Source organism: Kogia breviceps, chromosome 6 (genome assembly GCF_026419965.1).
Source record: "Kogia breviceps isolate mKogBre1 chromosome 6, mKogBre1 haplotype 1, whole genome shotgun sequence".
Lineage (NCBI taxonomy): Eukaryota > Metazoa > Chordata > Mammalia > Artiodactyla > Physeteridae > Kogia > Kogia breviceps.
This window is the reverse complement of record NC_081315.1, coordinates 2783599-2802239: the sequence shown is the minus strand read 5'-3', so window position 1 is coordinate 2802239 and position 18641 is coordinate 2783599. Positions and strand designations below refer to the sequence as shown.

The following is an 18641-nucleotide window of genomic DNA, read 5'->3' as shown; positions in this document are numbered from 1 at the left end:
AGATGCTGAAGCACCCGAGGCAGGTGTCATAAACACGAGTCTGTCTGTACTGCTGAATACACAGGAGCCTTTACACTGTCAATTACAGAGCAGAATTAGGCTGGGAATAGGTATTATGCACATTATTCAAAAAAGTTTAATGGGCTTGAACATAGGAAATGTAGCAAATATTATTGCAAACGAATAACTGCTCTAGAAATAAAAACAACCTCATGAGAGGTATGTAACCCCGCAGCAACGGAACTTAGAGACAGTGTTATTTTAGGGTTCTAGTGACGACATTCATAATTCAGCTGTGATTTTACTTGACTTTATGAATGTATTTAGAACTTCACTTTAAAGGTTAAGTCAACTTTTCTCCCCAATTTTCTATGATCTATTTGTTACTTTTACAACAGATTAAAAACAAAAAGATATCAGATTTCTAAAATATCAATAGTTCTAGATTCCTAGAATATTAGAGACAGAAGCGATCATCTTTAATTTACAGATGATCCCTTAACGCCCGAGGAGTTAAATAACTTGACCAAACCGTTTGGTATAAGTTTTAGAGCTGACTTTTAGATCATCTTACCTGTCTAATACTATTTCCAAAACAGTTTTAGCTTTTTATCATAGTTAGCCATCTAGCCATCTAGCTCTTATTTGATTGTTTAATAACTAAATACTTAATAAATTAACTGCATTTGATAGTATTTATTTTGAACATATACTAAAATAGGACAATTAAGGGTAAAAACTTAACAGAGGCCACCTAAAGGGCATGGATGACACTAGGTAGTTGAGATTAATTAATTACCTTTGCTGAAAACTACATCTGTCCTTGGGTTTCCTGGCAGCAAAGGAACAAAGGAAAAGATCTTGGATCACATAGTTTAAATTCTCTGGTTAAAGACAACCAATAAACAAAAAAGCCCATGAATTTTTCTCTAGAAATCAATATATCCTTAAAACTAAATTCATGGTGTCATTTAACTCTGGTGTGGTACAGTTTTATGAATACTAGGGTGCTTTGCTTTAGTTACTTAAATTTTCTTCCTGAGATAATCTTCTATCCTTTATCTAAAGTTGTTACCTTATGTTTCAACATTGAATTTATAGTACAGAAATAAGGATTAAAAACGCAGAAGTGCTACCTGAAAGCCGCCTTCATTGAGGGCTCTGGCTCCATATGCAATCCTTTTCCCGCCTTCCAACGTCGGCTGGATGCTGGGGTGGTGTTTCCACCTCTGGAACTCTCTAAATGGACTTAGGTATGGATTTTGATAGTCTAGACCAACCTTAAAATGTTTATATTTAAATTAGACATTGTTATTTCAAATTGTATCAGGCTGAAGTGTAAGCAATATTTACCAGAGAACATGTACATTAAACGGCCTGTACTCAAAGTACTTGGAGAAAGGTATGCAATGACCCAAATTTAAATAAATAACCCCATAAAATCTGTTTGGAAAAGAAAGGGTAAACGGAAGGATGCCATGTGTTTATAATTGGCAGAACTTGAAGACATTTAGAACGTATTAATAAATCACTGTGCTTTGTAAATCAAAGTCCAAATTAGAAAAATATCTGTAAGTGTTGCACATCATGCTTCTACAAAAGGAGTTGTAATAATTTATCATCCATTTCTCAATATCAACTCCAGAAAGAAACTAAAAAGCTCGATGCAGTACTACTGAGGCAAAAATGAAGAAAAAGAATGTAAACGCACTTAGAAAAAAAGAAGGTGAAAATCATTAGAGATTACATTTTTACCAAAATGCTGAAATTAATAACCAAACCTTTTTTGCTTTGAAAAGATTTAAGTCACTATAAAAACTAAATCGAAGTGATGCACCGAACACGGCAATAATGCATAAATGTAACGTGTCATATACAAGTCTAATAATGACATTGAACGATAAAGCTGCAACTGCAAGGTGCAGTAACTCATATCGCTTTTCCATTCCTTGTAATGTTCAAGATGTAATTTACTGTAAAGATGTTTAAGCGACCAGAAGGGAGGAAATGGTCCTGTTTTAGTTAGAGGTTCAAACCCAGTGCGGACTGCACTTCCTGCAGTGGCGAGCCACAGTGGACACGGGCTTCGGGTCAGACAGGTTCGGGCATGAATCCTGCCTGTCACTTAACGTGTGTGTCTGGCAAGGCTGTTTGGCTTGTCTGGACTTCAGTTTTCCCACCAGTAAAATAACGCGAGACCAACTTCACAGGATTTTTATGGACCGGGATTCCCAGGGAAGCATCCAGCACAGAGCCTGGCGTGTAGCGGCTACTGTACTACAGCTAAGTGAGCTGAAGCTCACCGCTGTCTACAGTGGCCATTTGCACTTCAGATGTGGATAAAAGCAGAGAGGAAGCTTTAAATGAGAAGCCTTTTACATTCTCCCAGATGCAAAGCCCTGGTTTTGTGACACCGAAGACCCAGCGGCTCTCCGGGTGGAACTTCCCATCACGGAGTGTAACTTACCACGAAGCCGAGCGCTACGAGGGGCTCCCCTTCATTCAGGTGATAGAGGAAGGAGCCCCCATACGTGTGTCTGTCCAGGGGCCAGCCGACAGTGTGATCGACTCTCCCGGGTTTCCACTTCTTCTCATCGATAATCCACAGCTTAAAAAAAAAGTCCTAGAGTATTATTTAGATGTTTTATGTCACCACATGTATAAAACTTGCTAACTTTTATGTCTTATTTATGAAAGTTACAACTGAAAAGCAGAAATAAGAGAAACACACAAAAAAGTACTTCAAATAACCCAGAAAATGACATCAAACTGTTGCAGGATGATCGGAGGAAAGAAACAGGTCAGCAACTCTGTAAGACATTCACTAAGTTCTCAGCCGGGTAAGGCATTCATGCGATTGTGGGGAACGCCGCTGAAGAGATGGGGTGCTGGCAACCCCCTACCCCTTGACCCGGGGGACGGCCAACGGGCGTGTTCGCCTCACGAACGTGAGCTGCGCCCTGCACTTCGGATCTGTTACTTTGCAGGACAGATATTATTCTTCAGTGAAAAAAAAGTGTGCTCCCTCCTGCACCACCCTCTCCCCGACTGCAGCTAACTGATCATCCTGTTCTCAGAATGGTTAAGTTTTAAATTGCAAACAACAATTTCCATAGGAAATATTATCTAAAAATCAGATATTATGTGCCATCACATAGAATTATGTACAGTCTACCAAAACTATTAAGCCCTTATTCACAATATAATGAATCTAGTTATATATAGAATTTGAAACTTCCTGAGCTTTACCCTAAAAAGATTTTTAACAAGAGTTATGATGAAACTTTTACGCCAATAGACCTAAGGTTTGGATAAACTGAGAAAATATACAACACTCAGCCTTATTAAATTTTAGGCTGCAGGTCAATATACTACGGCTGAGTGTATGTTTCATAAACTAAATTATCTTTATGTTATAATTTTGAATAAACAATTCTTGTAGGATGTGGTCATTTTACAAAGATCATTGGATAACAGGTCAAATCCTATTAGGGGAGATGGCATTACCATGAAAAAAATCAGTGTCACAAATATTTTCAAATTCAAGACTTCAATCAACATTTGATAAAACAACTAGAACATGCAGACACAATTTAGGTAATAGTGTAGTAATATTCTCCAGCCCCTTGAAAGATATCCCTAATATTTTCAGTCACTATGAACATTTCAGGCTAATGAAAAATATAACTATGAAGTTAAATCAATATCATAAACCACACGACAACACAAATGAAGGTGAGCTTCATCTCTCCACATGGAAGGCGCACCAGCAAACTCGAGTACCTCCTTGAGCCCGATCCCGTACGTCTGGGGCTCACAGTTGGCCCTCAAGTCGAACTTCCTGTACAGCTGCTTGGCCAGATGCCCATGGCAGCCCTCCGCAAACACTGTGACTTGGGCATGTAGCTCCAGTCCCCGCTCAAAGGTTGTCTAAGAAACAGGAACGCGTTAAATTGCAATGTTTGACAATTTAAAAAATATTCACATCCTGGTCAGTTTTCAATTGATCTATGATTCAGGTATAGAAGGTGCAGATGTATAATTTTGGTAACAGAACTAAGTGCTGTTGTTAAGTGGAATCTAATTTAAATTTTACAATGTATCCCGTGTCTTTGTCATATTGATCGAATGGTTAAGTTTGTATGAATTAAAAACACAAAGCACGCTCCTCCCCCCACGAAAAATTATCTACAAATGAATGTACGGTGAGAAGTGAAGGGGGGCAGCTGTGTGGTGACAGGTGGCAACCAGGCTTGGGGTGCTCACCACTGTCTAGTGTACACAGGTATCGAATTATAATGCTAGACACCTGAAACTTGTATAACTAAAAAAAGAAATGTTTTTTAAGCGAAAGGCCATTTCCCCATTGTTCCTGATTTTCCAGTCCCATGATCTGAAGCAAAAAGCACTACTAATAGATTTCTTATGAATCATGCCAGAAAATTTCCATGAATTAAAAAACGACATGAGTCTATTTATATCCTTCTAACACAAACAGGATCATCCTAAAAATACTCTTCAGCTACTTGCTTTTTTCACTTTAATTTTACTTGTTCTCTATTGCTGGATATATACTGAAATTTGTTTTTTCCAAGGGGAAAAAAATAAGCTACAATTACTAAGTCTTTCTCTTTTGCTCTCTGTATTTTGCACTTACATCTGGCACATGGTAGGTACTCAGTAAAGCTTCTGAGTAAAGGAATGCAGAATAATAAGGGAAGTATCTTACGAAATATATATTTCCCGATATTTCTCCATTCATATGTTTACAGGTATTGTGTGTACACAGACACATTCATACAAAAAAACGCTTTACACGGACAAAGCATTTTATAACTGTTTTCACATTATACAAATATAAAGTGATTTGCCTAAGGCAATATACACCAAATTAAACATTCATTTTTTAATTAATTAATTAATTTTGGGCTGTGTTGGGTCTTCATTGCTGTGTGTGGGTTTTCTGTAGTTGCGGCGAGCAGGGGCCGCTCTTCATTGCAGTGCACAGGCTTCTCACTGCAGTGGCTTCTCTTGTTGCGGTGCACGGGCTCTAGGCGCACAGGCTCAGTAGCTGTGGCTCACAGGCTCTGGAGTGCAGGCTCAGTAGTTGTGGCGCACGGGCTTAGTTGCTCCACGGCATGTGGGATCCTCCCGGACCAGGGCTCGAACCCGTGTCCCCTGCACTGGCAGGCGGATTCTTAACCACTGTGCCATCAAGGAAGTCCTAAGCATTCATTTTTAATGCTTGAATAGATTCCTACCTTCTCAATCAGCTCTCAATAACTGGAGGTTTAGGTTATTCCAAGCTGTTTCACTATTTTTTTTAAAAAATTTATTTATTTATGGCTGTGTTGGGTCTTCGTTTCTGTGCGAGGGCTTTCTCTAGTTGTGGCAAGCGGGGGCCACTCTTCATTGCGGTGCGCGGTCCTCTCAGTATCGCGGCTTCTCTTGTTGCGGAGCACAGGCTCAGTAATTGTGGCTCACGGGCCTAGTTGCTCCGCGGCATGTGGGATCTTCCCAGACCAGGGCTTGGACCCGTGTCCCCTGCATTGGCAGGCAGATTCTCAACCACTGCGCCACCAGGGAAGCCCGTTTCACTATCGTAAGCATGGCTCAGATTGATATCCTTGATGCGAAATATTTTCGGTCTAAGTGGTAAGAGCTATTTCACTACTGATTTCATACATGCAGTCACTAGAGAGTCTGAACATCTTTCACGTTTGTTGGTAACTCTGTTTCTCTTGTGCAGAGCTCACCAACGTCATACACGTGCACACACGTCCTGTAAGTGACTGTGCTCAGTACGTTTGGATTTGTTCCCATCTCCTTCCTCTTACTATACTTCACTCGTCCATAAACCCTGTTAACAGCCTAGCATGCCAAGTTTTACCCCAATATATATACATACGCACTGTGGACTGAGGTATTTACATAGACACCTCAACTGTTTTGGTTCCTGATTTATTTCACAATGGTAGCATCATATAATACAGACTTTTCTGTATCTTACTCTTCTCACAATAACACTTCACGGAAGCCTTTCCAAGTCACTGTGCGGCTCAAATCTTTCTTTTGAATGGCGGGCAGCAGTCCGTGCGGGACACCGTAGGTTATCCAGCCATTCTGCTAATGGGTAATAGCCACTCACTGGTTCCAGTTGATTTGCGATGGTAAGAAATGTCATAAAACATACACCCTGTATGTGTATCCTTACAACATTGGTGCTTTCACTCCTGTAAGCTAGGTTCCCAGGAGTGGCGCTGTACCATCAAAGGGCACACCTACTTTTCTTTTACGAGATGTTCCCAGACTGCTTTCCCCAAAGCCTGAACAATTCACACTTCCACCCACAGGGTATAAGAAGGCCCTTTTCCTATTTCTAGTTAGTGACAGTATAACTGTTCCTTTCACGGTTTTGCTAAGTGTAGAGCTGGCTAATGTACTGCTATTTTAATTTGCATTTTCCAGATTACTTTTTTCAGCAACTTTTTCTTTTTGACTCAAGAAATATTAACTGAGCACCTCTGGTGTGCCAGGTTGTATGCTAGGCGCTGGGACAGAGATGATAGAAAAACACTGTCCCTTTCCCTGGGGCGAGGCACAGAGGCAGAGCTAAACATAAACAACTACGTGGGCGTGCAAGGACTAAGTGTGCCTGTGTGCCGTGAGGAGGGCACGGGCGCTGGCGGAGGGCCGGAAGCCTGGGGCCCAGATGAGAGGCATCAGAGGACCTGCCTCCTGGCTAGTGGTTGCTGCTAGCGGGATCCGCTCTTCGTTTTGTAAGATTCTGTCCGTTTTTCTACTGTGTTCTCTTTTTCTTGTCAATGTAGAAGTGCTCTTTGACATCATGGGTCGTCAAAAATTTTCCCCCGATCTCCTGCTTATCTGCAGACTCATTAGTATTTTTGGTATACAGAAGTGTTTAACTTTTAAATAGTTATAAAAGGCCTGCCTCTCATAGGTTTTTAATTTCTGGCCTTTATAGGACGGTTTATCTACCCTACACCTAGGTTGTAATTATAACCTAGATTTCTAATTTTTTTACCGTTGTAAGACATCACGAGAATTGTTTAAAAATGAAGGCCTAACTCTATTTGCTTCCAGATGGACGTGCAGTTTAGTCAGCACCACGTACAAAACGCCTCGGTCTTGGTGAACTAAGACTCTCCTCTTAGAGGCAATACGCCCCTCAGTGCTCGGGGCAGCTCTGGAGCCTCTATTCCAAGCCCAGCTCCAGCACCTTACAGCGGCCTGACCCTGGGCCAGTTGCTCAACCTCGGAAACATGGCAACGCCCACATCAGGACTCTGACCGCCAGGTGCCTGTCAGACCTAAGATCCGAGCTCCTGAGTGAGGAGCAGGACACAGCGCTCTGGGGCTCAGGGGAGGCCTGTCCCTGCCCTGTCACCGGCTCTCAGAGGACGGGGAGCAGAGGCAGCGCCAGCGAAGGCGGCAGGAGGGCCACGAAACACCGGGGACCGGCATAAGGCAGTGTGGCTGCCGGCTCCAGATGGCGTTGCAGGAAGAAGTCATTCAGCTGTGCCACCACTGCCCACCAGGCGCCAAGTGAGAGGACAGGAAACTGGGTACCGCCAGGCGGAGGTGTCTGTGAGCGACGACAACGCTTCAGTGCAAGAGCAGGAGGAAGCAGAACCACGCCGGGACCAACGGGGCCGATTGGCGGAGCACACAGAATCCATCCCTGCTTCTCCTCACCCCACCGGCCGTATGAAATAAACTTGCAGGGGCTTCCCTGGCGGCGCAGTGGCTAAGAATCCACCTGCCAATGCAGGGGACACGGGTTCCAGCCCTGGTCCAGGAAGATCCCACATGCCGTGGAGCAACTAAGCCAGCGCATCACAACTACTGAGCCTGTGCTCTAGAGCCCGCGAACCACAACTACTGAGCCCATGTGCCACAACTACTGAAGCACGTGTGCCTAGAGCCGGTGCTCCACAACAAGAGAAGCCACTGAGATGAGAAGCCCGTGCACCGCAAAGAAGAGTAGCCCCCGCTTACCGCAACTAGAGAAAGCCCATGTGTAGCAACAAAGACCCAACACAACCAAAAATAAATAAAATAAATTTAAAAAAAAGAAAAGGGGACTTCCCTGGTGGCACAGTGGTTAAGAATCCGCCTGCCAATGCAGGGGACACAGGTTCAAGCCCTGGTCCGGGAAGATCCCACATGCTGCAGAGCAACTAAGCCCGTGCTCCACAACTGAGCCTGTACTCTAGAGCCCACGAGCCACAACTACTGAGCCCGCGAGCCACAACTACTGAAGCCCGTATACCTAGAGCCCGTGCTCCACAACAAGAGAAGCCACCGCAATGAGAAGCCCGCACACACTGCAACGAAGAGTAGCCCCTGCTCGCCGTAACTAGAGAAAGCCGCGCACAGCAACGAAGACCCAACACAGCCAAAAATAAATAAATAAATTTTTAAAAAGAGAAAAATAAAATTACAAACTCAAATTACTGAGACTCCACTATACTCTTCTATGCTTTTATAGCTATATAAATACAATATATGAGTGTTTTTACAACTACAAAGCACAAGACACAAAAATACACATTTGAACAAATATCCTGACAATACGCACACAAAGAGAACTATCAGATGGTAGAATTTGCACGCTTCAATGCTGCTGTAATATTAAATATGGACATTTTTAAAGAATAAAATGCAATTTATAATCAAATGATCATAATACAGAAAAGAATAGCCATAACACAGGCAAGAATATAGGAAAGACAGTATTCTTTTATCACCCCTAGTTGCGTTAAGCCCGAGCTCCCTTACTGAGTTCATGATCCTCTCCACCCAGAACGCTGCCCCCGTTCTGCCCTCTGACCTCACCCTGTGCTCACTCACCACCAGTCACCTGGAGTCCGATGACTAAGATGGCTGTCACTGATAACACGGTCACTGCACTAGATCTCGTCACTAACGTACACGCTCAAGCTGTTTCTCCAGGGCAAGATGAGCCTACAGAACCCCGAGGCGTGGACCGCCTGCCAGAGCGTCGCCAGAGACACCCTGACCCCCGAAACAGAGTAAGGAATGTCACGAGACAACGGTTCTTCGCAGCTTCTGTATTCTTCTGATTTAAAACACCCCGAACCCAGAGGCCAGGCTGCGGTGGATCTGAGAGGCTGGTCTCACAGCCCCTTGCTGGGCGCCCTGCAATAAACTCTTACTTTGTTGCAAACTCCTGGCTTTCTGTGCTGAGGGCACATGTCACACTGTGAGAAGCAGGATGAAATAATAGGTGTTGCAAACCTGGCTATGCATCAGAACCCCTGGGGCTTGTTACAAGACAGCTCCTTGGGCCCTGCCACAGGATAGGCTGAGCCCCAAGGCCTCACGTGACCCTGGCGTAGCCAGCCAAGCCACTAGGAGAATGACGCCGCAGGTAAGACTCGAGAGCTTTGGCACCTGCTAATCTCTACGCAGGAAGGAGTGAAAAGCAGGACAATCTGCTGGAGGAGACTTAAGACGAGATGCCCAGCTCTGTTCCAGAATATGGCAGAGGACTAACTCGGAGTTGACAAATCTCTATTGAGGCCCTGGCACTGCCTGGCACTATGCTAGCCCTGGAGTCACCCCCCATGATCTCCACCTTCATGGAGGTTCTAGTCTAGTTGAGAAATTAAGACAATCAACAAATAAACATGAATAGGCAAGTTAATTTATCAAGATGTTAATTTGTGTTTTGTTCTTGTTATCATAGGAAAGCAAGGTATTTTTTTCCTTGTCCTTTCCAAGGGATCTTGCAGAGTGTGAGATCCATGTCTTAGGAGCTCGTCTTTTACAAATGCAAAAATAACGAGCTGTGAAAACCAGAAGGCCGTCCAAGCCTATTTTGGAAGAGATGAAGGCAGTCAGTTTTGCATTTACCAAAAGATGTCAAAATCCTGTCAAAGACTCCATCAGCATTACTGACAGAAATAATGCAAATGACTCCTGTTCACAGAAGTGGAAACTGTGGAGGTGGCCCAGCCGCTGACCCACGTGTGCACGGTTTGTGATTCTCCTTGAACTGGCTGTAACATCTTCCTGATTCCCTCATTAATTAATGAGTGAAATAAAATCTCTGACCCATGTTTGTTTGATATTTGTATGTCATGTTTTTTCTTTTAAGACAATTATTGTTAAACCTGTTATATCTACTTGCCTAAATTATGGTTGGTTCAAAGATGTTTCTCTATTTTTCAACAATGAGAAAAATTCCACATTAATAACTAATGTTCCAACGTGCACTCAATTAACGTGCAGTTCGTAGCAAGACTAAATTATTGCTCGTGAGTTGACTCCTTCTCTCTCACTGTCAGTTTGCGAAGCGCAGAACTGTTCACGTGCGTACCTTGGGCGCACCATCCTTCTGTATCCCTACGTCGTTGGTGGCAATTCCTTTCACGCTACCGTCTTCATGAAAAAGGACCTAGAATGAAAACACGTTTGGTTATCACCTAGGGATTCACAACCGCTTGCAAAGAAACAATAAACAGCCTTCGATTTTTAGAAGGTGAGCTGTTCTCAAGGTTATAGAGACAAAGGCTTAAGAACGTTCCGGCAAAAAAGGCGATATGCTTCTAAGTTACTCCCTTCTAGACAGAACAGAACACAGCTCAAACAGCTGGAAATGAAGGAAATGCCCCAACCTGGTGAGGAAGAACAGGGGGAGCGGCCAGAGGCCACCAAAGGAGCCGGGAAGATGCAGCGGGAAGCCCTCTGCCGAGTTCAGGGGTCAAAGGCATGTGCACAGAACTTGGGGTCAGCACCCGTGACAGGCTGGACCGTCATGTGGGTGGCTGAGGACAGTGTCAGGAAAGCCGCTGTCCCCAGTGAGCCCAGACCCCAAAACCAAAAGACCAAACAACAAGACAAAACAGAGAGGGGCTGAAGGCAGCCCAAGGGTGATTAAGGGTGATCTGGACCACAAAGAAGAGGGAAAACTGGTCAAAGGTATGATTCTGAATATGAGAAATAACAATTCTCTCTCTTACTTGGCTTCTGTTTCCTCCGAAGGAAAATGCTCTTTGGACAGGAAAGAACGAACTGTACACTAGAACCTCACAGCAGAAAGCACAGGAGAGGAAAGGTGAAAGAAGAACCAGCAGCAATGTATGTGACACCTTGAATACAAATCCACAGTAGTATGTGGCTGTGGCCTGGACCTGAAGATGGCCTCGGTGTACAAAAGCTGGGGAGGAGAGGAGAGCTGCAGGGGGCCAGAGAGAGACACAGAGAGACACGGAAGGGGAGAGAGCACATGCGAGCGGGCACGTGTGCAGACACACTGAAAGAGTGAAAATCATGGATGCTACAAAACACCTACTTGTGGCTTTGATTCCTGTCCAACATAGTTTAATTGGGAGAAATGCAAAACCAAATGCATGTGCATGAACTGGGAAACCAGAAATCAGCAGTGGCAAGTGTAATGCAGGGACCATGTGTTTTATTTGGTTTATATACTGTAAAGGTAAAAACAAAGTTTTTCAATTTTCGCTTGTGCCAAAAACAAGAGAACTCCCTCTCCCATACAGATTTTTTTTTAGCATTTCCTTTGGAAAACTTAACTGTAAACCCTTTCTCTGTCTCTCTTAGATATATGGGAGTCATGTTAAAAGCTACATAAGACTCCTGCCATGTCTGTATCTCAGCAATGTGTTTCTTCGGTACTCGGGGACACATCTGAGATGTGACCATGGAGGAGGATGGTGGCCGGTCTCCCTCTCTCTGGGGGAAGGGTCTGGGCTCCGTGCTGGCCTCCGCGTTGTCACTTCCCGCTTGTCACAAAGATACAGGATGCTTTATTTGTCCTTTGGATGGAGATGATGAACGTGCATGTAATGGACTGTATCTGCCTGGCTCTGTAGAAGGGTGAGATTTCTTTCTGTTTCGGCGACCTCCCTAGCAGATGGCCTGTAGCTGCACTGTAGTCTTGGCAAGAAAAAAACTGTTTCATTCTTGTTTATAATATGTAGAGGTGATTTTTCTGGGCTGGCAGGAGATTTTATTTTAAATAATTTCCCCGACAGTATTCAGAGAGAAGCTAGAGTCCGATGTGGCTGCCGAAAGAGTTATTTTGAGGAAAGTACTGGCGGAACAGTTTGAGAGTGAAGCGGGTAAGGGCCCTGCTGTACAGCAGGCGTGAAGTAGTGCAGACATCCTGGGTGCCGCTTGGAAAGGGAATAACAAGGGAGTGCGGCCAGACGAGGGCAAGGAGAATACTGAAGGACGCAAAATATGTAACGTGGTGGCTGTAAGAATGGAGACTATTTAACTGGGAAGAGAAGAACCACCTGCGAAGGTGGGGAAGGAGAGCAGGGCATAGTTATAACTGGAGAGTTCTCCCCGGAGGAGGGCACAGATTTGTTCCACACAGTATAAAACAGTAAATAAACGTCTCCTTAACTTAAGGAAGAGAGTATCACCAGCAAACCAAACATTGGAGATATTTTTTCATCCTTGAAGGTGTTCAGTCCTAAGCTGGACAGTCACATGATGTGGTGACAAGGGCTTCAAGTACTCTTTGGGTGAGATCTTGCTAAGATTTCTTCTGTTCTTGCAGTTCTAAAATCCTATGGCTTTTTGAAAGCATACATCTATTTACCTCTGTACCCATCTTGGTTGCTTTTCAGAGGAAACAGAGACCGCGTCCTATAAGCACTAAGGACAGGGCTGCACAAACCTCTGCAGCCGCGTAGCCGGGGTACACTTCCACTCCCAGGGCTTCCGCCTGCTCGCCCATCCAGCTCACCAGATGTCCCAGGCGCACGATGTAATTGCCGTGATTGTTCATTGGGAGACCTACAGATACATGCTTGGCTTAGAAGTATGACTTTTTACGGGTAAAACATCTCAAAAACAGAAATGCTTAATTTAGAAATTCTAATCAATGTCTAATTTCTACATAAATACACACACATCATCTTCTGGCCATAATTTCAATTTATTTTCTAACAATTCTGGTCTAGAGTTCAAATTACTACATTGAAAATGACATTACAGACTAAATTAAAAATTCCTGGTTGCCTTACAAGACTATCTCAATTCGTCTAGACTGTTAGACAAAAGCACTGGGCTCTAGGCCTGCTTTCTTCCCCAAACGCTAGCTGTGGAATTCTGGTTAAGTCCTTTGAGTCTCCGGGCCCGAGTTTCCCCATCTGTAAAAGGAAGGGATTCCAGCCGATGAAATGTAGCTCCTTCCAGCTGTGGAATTCTGTAAGTCTACGAGTATTTATCATTCCCTACCTGGGAGAACTGGCACAGGAATTCTGTATTTCTCTGTCAAAATCCCAAACCTGTCTTCTGTTACGGGAGTGTTAAGCGGAGCCTGGAAACAAGAGGAGGAGAGGAGAGGACTTTAGTTCATATTTGTGAGGTATATACAAATCATAAACTGCTGTGTTAAAAAGGAAAGGGAACTATGCTCCTCACTGTCCTTCCATCACTTCCTCTGGAGAAGTGACACTGTAAACCCTTTGTCTCTTTGAGATGCATGGGAATCTTCTTAAACCTAAACAAGCCAGTCTGCATCCCAGGAATGTCTTTGCTAGGGGCCTTGGAGCCACTTTTGAAAGTGAACATCAGGGGGGCTGTCTTCCTGTCTCCCTGCCTCTGTGGGAGGTGCCTAGTCAACTGCTGTAACTTCCGGCTCCATGGAAAGAGAAAAGTTTTAGTTTTCCTCTGGATAAAGGCAGTTAACAGGTATGGAATGGATTGGATCTGCCTGGCTACATAAGGCTTTGATATGAAAAACTTTTTCTATTAGAATTGATATTGTGTCAATAATAATTCAGTGATACCTATTTTTGATATAACATTGAAGAGAGAAAGTTAATTAGGCATAGTTATAGCATTTCTAGTTCCAAGGAGCTTCACTACTTTAGAAAGAAGAGCATCATCCCTTGTGCTAAGCCCCACGTCAGCAAACCCAGCCCTGACCTTAACCTCATTCAGTTCCGGCCTCTACAAGGAATGTAATCTTACCCGTCAGCCTCTCTACCAGTCCTCGTGAGGCACCACCTGCAGCCTCGCCTGGTAGGCGACAGTGCCTGAACTAAACGCCCCCCCCCCACTTAAAAAAAAAAAATCGTACAGTCCTAACCACTGGACCGCCAGGGAATACCCTGAAATAACCCTTTTGCTTAGGACCTCCGTGCCCCACCCCCTTTCTGCCTGTAAAAACCTTTCCTTTCCTGCTGCTCCTTGGAGCTCCCTTCTGTTTGCTAGATGGGATGCTGCCCAGAATCACTGAATAAAAGCCAATTTGATCTTTAAATTTATTCAGGTGAATTTTGTTTTTTAACAATCTTTACAGAGTATGTTCACAGATAATAAATATTCTAACACTGAATACCTTGAACAGGTGTAATAAAACCCACCTTACAGGGCTTCTCTGGTGGCACAGTGGTTAAGAATCCGCCTGCCGATGCAGGGGACACGGGTTTGAGCCCTGGTCTGGGAAGATCCCACATGTCGCGGAGCAACTAAGCCCGTGAACCATGGCTGCTGAGCCTGCGCTCTAAAGTCCGTGAGCCACAACTACTGAGCCTGCGTGCCACAAATGCTGAAGCCCGTGCGCCTAGAGCCCATGCTCTGCAACAAGAGAAGCCACCACAGTGAGAAGCCCGTGCACCGCAACGAAGAGCAGCCACTGCTTGCCGCAACTAGAGAAAGCCCACGTGCAGCAACGAAGACCCAAAGCAGCCAAAAATAAAACAACAACAATAAAAACCCCATCTTACAGAAGAAAAAACTGAGATGCATAGAGTACAATATTTTAACCAAGGTCATACAAATGACGACTGCAGTAAAACTAGCACTTGATTCTCTGTGTATCATACCAGTGACTTTTCTGCTTACGTTATAAGGGGTCTTATTAATGTATTTCCTTAGAAAATTAGATTAAATTATCCTCCTTGGCTTTAGATACTGCAATGTCCCAGGACAGTTATAGAACACTTTATTAAGAACAATGATATAAACACCTATGGGACAAGTTAGGAAATACCCTCAAAATCAAAAAGCTATATTTATTCAAGGATCTTCTCAAGATAATACCTTCTCATAAATCCAGTACACAGATGCTATGTGCAGAAGGCATTAAATAAAAACGAGTTAATAGCTTAAAATTTTAACTATATTCGATACGATTCAAATTTTTTGGCCCTTTTAAAATTAAAAACCTATCTACAAGTATCCTCCAAGAGACAGAACTGGGTGAAAAGGTTTTCCACATTCCTTTCATTTGGAAATAGAGATGCAATAAAGACGAGACTGGGTATAAAAAACTACTTTTCATACTCCCTTCTCCTTCCAGTCTGGGAACAGCTCCTGGAAAGCACGTGGGTCCAGGCAAGCCCCAGAGAGTGTGTGCGCGCCTATCTGAGCAGCTTTCTCCACCAGACACACGCGGATGTCCTTCTCGTGCTGGGCCGCCAGCTGCTTGAGCCGAGCAGCTGCTGAGAGCCCCGCAGGGCCGGCACCCACAATTACCACGTCTGCCTCATCTGCAAACCGCTCCATGTTCACCCCTGGAGGGGAGAGGGTTTAAACATACATAACATCTGTAACTCCATTTCTGCTTTGCAAAGAAGTTCATTTGTACCATTTTTTTAGATTCCACTCACTTTGCTGTAAGGCAGAAAGTAACTCAACACTGTAAACCAACTAAACTCCAAAAAAACCCCACCTATCAATTCTGGGATGACAATTACCTGACAAAATTACAGGCTGGGTTACAAGTACCCACTATCCTTTAGAGCCTTATTTATAGAAATAACCGCTCTGCTTCCCATGAGAATTATACTAAGTCCATTACTGTCTTAGTTTATTGTTCTCTTAGGTTCTGTTCCAGGACGTATCTTATTTTAGCTTCCATAAACCAACTTTTATTACTGAGATTTATTATTATAAGTTTGCAAGCATTTGCTTATCTAAATATTAATATGTAACAGATTTTGTAAAGTTTTAAAATATCATTAGATCGTTTTACACTATCATGAAAAATATAGTATTTACCTCCACAAAACGATACAAACTGTCTAGAAAAGTCTCAACAATTTCACAGAAACGCTTACTTGCCTTCCCATCGCTTGTCCTTATCCCGGGGATGGACAGTATAGTGGGTGGTGATTCGAGGTACAGCAGAAGTTGAAGACCATCTTGTAGCGCACAGACGTAGAGAGTTTTTCTTAATTTGTAAGGCATGAAAGCACTGGTACGCTGCACAAAAATCATGAACAGTATTATTTTTCTAATTAGTTTTTCTCAGGAGTAGATTGAAAAAAAATTTTTAAGCAAAAAAAAAAAACAACAAAACCTACGATTGTGGATCAGATCTGGCTTCTGTTTGGCTTTCTGTTAATTACCATAAACGCTTAAACAGATCACTTACCTGCTTTAGATTTCAGTTTCCTCATTCAAAAAAGTAAAGGGCTACCAGGTGATCACTAAGGGACCGTCTTTTTTTTTGTTTTGGGCTGCGCCACGCAGCTTGCAGCGTCTTAGTTCCCCAACCAGGGACTGAACCCAGGGTCAAGGCAGTGAAAGCGCTGAATCCTCACCACTGGACCGCCAGGGAACTCCCCCACTGAGGAACCACCTTGACCTGAAATGGTATGAGTCCATGTGATGCCTTCTCTTTGGAAATGTGTCTCTTCTGGACACGTCAACACTGCGGACTGTCAGTGAATGGTTGCATCTACGCTGCAGAGCCCTTAGCTGTGAACTGTCTCTTTCTTAGGTGAACAATTCAGCTGGCTTTTCCTCAGAAACCAGTGTTTTCAAATTATAACATTTTAAAAGTATCTAATACACTAATTTATTCAATTTACCTCATGTCAAGCTTCATCTATAAATAGGATGACCATACAATTTAGCACCTAAACTGGATACTTTGAAAGTAATAAGGGGCAGTACTAATGGTTATGCCGGGACAAGGTGGCAAACTGCGTTTTATGGTCAGCTTCCTTTTAAATTAAGTGGACGCTGCCATATAGCAGCATCTTCTGAGAGCCTCAAAAACTATCTATTCTCTGAGTTAGCAGATAGGATTTTATGGAAGTAAACAGAAGCGTGCAAAGATTTATTTGCAAGAATGTTCATTAAACCTCTGTCGTCCGTAAACCTTCACCTCTATCTCCTCCCTCCCTTACCTGAAACCAAGCACATCAAACCTCACAGAAAGACAGACGCAATTAGGTGGGAGCTGTCTCAATTCCTGGCAAGAAGCTCTAATGTAATCTGTATTCTGTCCGTCCTGTGTTCATTCTCTCAGGTTATAATAAAGTCACTTAGAGTAACCCTTCCACCTGGATGACGAGGCTAACGCTCCCCATCTTCTTAGAGACAGTCCTGCGCCGAAGACCCCCAACCCCTGTATCTTCAGTTCCTCACTCCCTTCGCTGGCACTCCTCCATGGCAATCCTTCCCGTAACAAAAGAAGGGCAGGGAATCCTCCCTTGGGAATAGCCCTGAAAGATATAACAACTTATATTTGTAGCTTAAATAATTAAAAGTCTGTTATGGGAGAAGGGATGGAATAATCAAAGGAACAGAAAAAAGAGTTTAGAAATAGACAGAATACACTTAAGGATCTGTCATATGATAAAGATACCATTTCAAACAAGGAAGAAGAGACAGCTCCTTATTAAATGGTCAGAGACAGGTAGAAAATTTGGAAAAAACTATACCTCTCTCCTTTTATGAAAATGAATTCCATGTGATCAATGATTTTAACAGGAAAAGTCAAAGTATAAAAGTTTATGGTGACGACTTCCCTGGTGGCGCAGTGGTTGAGAATCTGCCTGCTGATGCAGGGGACACGGGTTCGAGTCCTGGTCCGGGAAGATCCTGCATGCCGCGGAGCAACTAAGCCCACGAGCCACAACTACTGAGCCCGTGCGCCTACAGCCCGTGCTCCGCAACAAGAGAAGCCACCACAATGAGAAGCCCACGCACCACATGAAGAATAGCCCCTGCTCACCACAACTAGAGAAAGCCCATGTACAGCAATGAAGACCCAACGCCTCCAAAAATAAATAAATTAATTTTAAAAAGATTATGATGATAGATCCACAAATTATTTGATTCTCTGCTTTTGAGTGTGGCCCGAACTTAGGGATTAGCTTCCAACAAGTAGAGTGAGGCAGGGAAAAATACTAGCTTTACAGTGGAGAAATATGACAGACACTTTACCCAAGCGATCAAGTTTACCATTACCAGCAATAAGACATACTGGCATCACACGATGTGATGTGATGAGAAGGGCTCCTCACCTCTGTGCTATGCCTCCCCCAAATCCGCAACCTTAGTCTAATCGAGAGAAAGCACCAGACAGACTCAGATCGAGGGACCTCCTACAAAATGCCTGAGCAGCCCACACTGCAAGTGCCAGGTCACGAGAGACAAGAAAAGACAGCGGAATTACCACACTGAAGTAACGTGATATGAGAAGACATGACAGCTGAAGCAATGTGGGGTCCTGGACAGAAAAGGATCTGAATAAAGTCTGTACGGGAACTCCTCGTGCTATCTCAAAAAAAAAAAAAAAGGGTGTAAATATTTGTGAGCTTGGATTAGGCAATAGTTTCTTAGCTATGACACCAAAAGCACAAGCAACAAAAGAG

At 43.6% G+C, this 18641-nt stretch overlaps 1 protein-coding gene across 4 annotated transcripts in view; it reads right to left on the bottom strand.

Moving 5' to 3' along the window:
• ETFDH (electron transfer flavoprotein dehydrogenase) overlaps nt 1–18641 on the bottom strand; it is a 37110-nt gene that overhangs the window by 6482 nt on the left and 11987 nt on the right. For 2 of the 4 annotated variants that reach the window (XM_059066817.2, XM_067035436.1), the window contains exons 2-9: nt 16096–16236; nt 15316–15545; nt 13261–13342; nt 12698–12816; nt 10367–10444; nt 3784–3930; nt 2468–2608; nt 1137–1280 (exon numbers count right to left, since the gene is read on the bottom strand). In XM_059066817.2, coding sequence (XP_058922800.1) covers nt 1137–1280; nt 2468–2608; nt 3784–3930; nt 10367–10444; nt 12698–12816; nt 13261–13342; nt 15316–15545; nt 16096–16236 — 1082 coding nt within the window. The remainder of the gene's footprint in view (nt 1–1136; nt 1281–2467; nt 2609–3783; nt 3931–10366; nt 10445–12697; nt 12817–13260; nt 13343–15315; nt 15546–16095; nt 16237–18641) is intronic. The other 2 variants (XM_067035437.1, XM_067035438.1) reach the window with 1 other exon arrangement.